Raw genomic sequence first — 3,295 nt, 5'->3', positions numbered from 1 at the left:
AGTCACTGGGAGCTGGTCGAAGCCACCTTCCCCAGGGAGGGCCTCGTCCCCCACCCCCTCGATTCATGTAGAAGCAATTCTCTGAAGCGGCCTCTAAAATCTATCTTTTTCTTAGAAATTTGGAAACATCTGCGACTAGGGAAGAAAAGTCCTAAGAATCAAGGTCATCGTTGCGGCTGGCTCCGCTGTGGTTTAGCAGCTATGCTGGGCTTCGCGTTTCACGGGGGGGTGGGGTGGGGGATGGCAAGTGCTGGTGGCCGCGGGGAGAGACCTGGGGACGAACCCAGTGCTCCAGCCTCTCCCCTGGCCGGCTGGGCCCAGCCCCTCCCCGACTGCCAGGGAGGCACGGGGTGGCTGGGGGGGGGGGGGGGGGGGGGTGGGAAGAAAAAAAGGAGTGGAGACCAGCATCTTCAAATTAACAAACTGTAATTGTTTTCCCAAAGATACATTTTTTTCATACACATCCATCATACACTGTAACCAAAAAAAGCAGTGTACATGAAATAAGAGAAAATAAATTAAAAATCCATAGCATAGGTAAGGAGGCTCTAGTCTGGAGCACAGCTGAGTTTCCAGCAATATAAGGAGGCTCGAAAGTTTCTTTTATAAGAGTGCCTGCTAGCAGGGGTTCCAGCCAGGTGGTTGGTTGGTCTGTAAGTCAGTCTTGAGTACTTGACAGTTCTGTTTTCCCTTAGCGCCTACAATAGCCGTCATTGTCCCGCGAGAGGCAGAGCTATGTCACGTCCGGGAAAAGTGAGGGAGGGACCACGGAGGCGGCGTGAGATCCGAACACAGCATTCAAAGGTAATTGGTCCAGTGGCGCCTGGGGAGGAGGAGGGCGGCTCCCCGGGCTTAGCCATCTTCCTTCGGGGGTGTGTACCAGCCTGGAGAGAAAGCGAGGGGACAGTCACCGGGTGGAGGCCCCAGCCCCCCCTCCTGGCCCCAATACCGAGGGAGGGCACCTCTGGGGTCATCGGGACGCAGGTGGTGTCGGGGAGCTGGGAAACTGCCCACTGGAGGCCACGAAGACGGGGAGAACAAGGCGCCCGATCTGAGATGACCCAGTGAGATGAGCATTCTGGAAGGGTGGTCAGGAGGGCCTGCACCTGTGCGCTGGGCGGGCGGTGCTTCTCCGGGGCAGGGGTGTGGACGCTACGCCCTCGGGCCCTTCTCCGGAGAATGGGGGCAGGGGAGAATGGGGGGAATGGGGGGGAACAGCGGGACGGGGGCAGGCGCCGTGTGATGGGCGGTAAAGGCTTAGAAACCCAAGGAAGGGGTCCTGGCTGTGGCGGGAAGTGCGACCCCCGGGCCCGGGCCTCACCGTTCTTCTCGTGGATCTGCACCAAGGACTTGTAGGACTGCTGTGCTCTCGTCAGGCTGTACTGGGACTGGGACAGGACGCCACCGTCAGCACGGCCGGCCGTGGCCCGACGGCCGCCACCTTCCACAGCCGCCCCCCAGAGACCCCGGCTCCCGCCCGAGGACCCTCTGCCCGGGGACCACAGCCCCACCGCCCTCCCGCCGGAGGCCTCCTGCCCTCGGCCCTCGGCCCTGGGCGCGAGGGGCCGGGGCCGGGCCGCTTACTTTGTTGGCTCCGAACTGCACTCGCGCCTTCCCCTTCACCAGCGTGGCACTGATCTGCATGATCACAGACTCTATGGAGTAGGCGCTGCTCCAGCCCTGGGGACGGGGGCACCGCAGCGCGCGGGTCAGGAGGGTGTCCGAAGGGCCCCGACGCCTGACACCGCCCCCCTCCACCGGCGGGGGCACCTCGGAGCCAGCCCTCGGCTGTCCGTGTGGGTCGCGGGTGCAAGCCCTGCCTGTCACCCGAAGTCAAGCGTGCGCCGCGGTCAGCACAGCCCCTCCCGGGCCACCGCGGGACGCAGGCTCACCTGCTTGGTGAGAAGTTCCATGCAGATGGCGCCTCCACCCAGAACGTACCTGCAGGAGGGAGGGGAGTCGGCGGCTTGCCCGTCAAGAGCTCCGCACCCCTTCCCCACCCTCCGCCCCTGCCGAGCAGCCACTCACCCTCCGGAGAGGACCGGGGACACGACCCTGACAAATGGCGGGTCAAAGGGGAAGTTGTCCTGAGAGGAAAGAGAGAAATCAGAGGGGCCAGTGCCTGCAGGACCGCCCTCTGCGGGGCAGGGAAGGAGCCTGGCTCGGGGGGAGCCGCACAAACAGAAGCCTTACTTTGAAAGAAAAGTTAAGTAGAATGAAGTCGGCTCCTTCTTTCTCTTTGAGGATCTGGAGATCATTGTGCAAAGCGCTGTCCTGGTCGACTCTGAGGCAACAAGCCTGGGCTCAGACCCCTGGTCCCGGCTCCCGCTCTCCCGGCCAACCGCTGGCAGCTCAGGGATGAGCCCCTCCGCACCCCAGAGATGCCCCCGCCCCCCCCGCCCCCCCCGCCTGCCCAGCCCCCACGCACTTGAGGAGTTTGACGTTCCAATCGTACAGACTGTCATTCACGAGTTCAACTGCATAGTTTCCTGGAAGGAGGGAAGACGACAGGTGCGGTCAGGATGGCTGGGGGACGGTCCCCGATGCAGAACCCCTCCCGGGCCGACAGAACACAGATCAAAGACTCCAGGTTCACCCCGATGGACAAACACCCAGTCTAAGCCAATGGCTTGAGAAGCTGCATTCTTAGACTGAAAAGTTCGTAAATGTTCACGTATCCCAAGACTTTTTTTTTAAGTTTCTTTTGAGAGCGAGAAAAAGTACCCGTGCACGAGTCGGAGAAGAGCAGAGAGAGAAAGAGAGAGAGAGAGAGAGAGAGAGAGAGAGAGAGAGAGAGAATGAATCCCAAGCAGGCTCCACACTGTCAGTGCAGAGCCCGACGTGGGGCTCAAACCCACGAACCATGAGGTGGTGACCTGAGCCGAAATCAAGATTCAGACGCCCCCCGGCGCCCCGCACTCACCGCCTTTGAAACTCTGTGACCGGTAGATATCCCTGAGCTCCTTCATCAGCCGGTCAGTGGCCTGCACCGAGCCAGACACCGCCCCCTGGGAGGAACAGGACACAAACATCCGCGCTCCTGAGTGGGGGGCGCGCGCGACAGGGGGGCGGCCCGGCAGGCGCCCTGGATCAGCCCACCGGAGAAAGGGCCTGCTCCCTACACGGATGCCCCGCAGACGCCCCCCCTCCCGGCCAGGACCCTCCAACCCTTCCGCCCGGCCCCCCCCCGCCCCGCCTCGCCCCCCCAACCCCCCGGCCCGGCCTCCCCCCGCCCCCCCTCCCGGCCTGGACCCTCCAACCCCTCGGCCCGGCCTCTCCCCGCCCCCCCTCCCGG

At 63.0% G+C, this 3,295-nt stretch overlaps 1 protein-coding gene across 1 annotated transcript in view; it reads right to left on the bottom strand.

Moving 5' to 3' along the window:
• Nucleotides 1–409: 409 nt before the first annotated feature.
• UBE2Q1 (ubiquitin conjugating enzyme E2 Q1) overlaps nt 410–3,295 on the bottom strand; it is an 8,173-nt gene continuing 5,287 nt past the window's right edge. Inside the window, exons 6-13 of the mRNA XM_049634922.1 lie at nt 2,924–3,008; nt 2,429–2,489; nt 2,194–2,284; nt 2,029–2,087; nt 1,893–1,941; nt 1,585–1,680; nt 1,322–1,388; nt 410–884 (exon numbers count right to left, since the gene is read on the bottom strand). Of these exons, the coding sequence (XP_049490879.1) occupies nt 853–884; nt 1,322–1,388; nt 1,585–1,680; nt 1,893–1,941; nt 2,029–2,087; nt 2,194–2,284; nt 2,429–2,489; nt 2,924–3,008 (540 nt within the window). The 3' untranslated portion in view covers nt 410–852. The remainder of the gene's footprint in view (nt 885–1,321; nt 1,389–1,584; nt 1,681–1,892; nt 1,942–2,028; nt 2,088–2,193; nt 2,285–2,428; nt 2,490–2,923; nt 3,009–3,295) is intronic.

The sequence above is a fragment of the Panthera uncia genome, chromosome F1, assembly GCF_023721935.1.
Source record: "Panthera uncia isolate 11264 chromosome F1, Puncia_PCG_1.0, whole genome shotgun sequence".
Classification (NCBI taxonomy): Eukaryota; Metazoa; Chordata; class Mammalia; order Carnivora; family Felidae; genus Panthera; species Panthera uncia.
The sequence above is the reverse complement of the archived record's forward strand: the minus strand, read 5'-3'. Positions and strand labels throughout refer to the sequence as shown.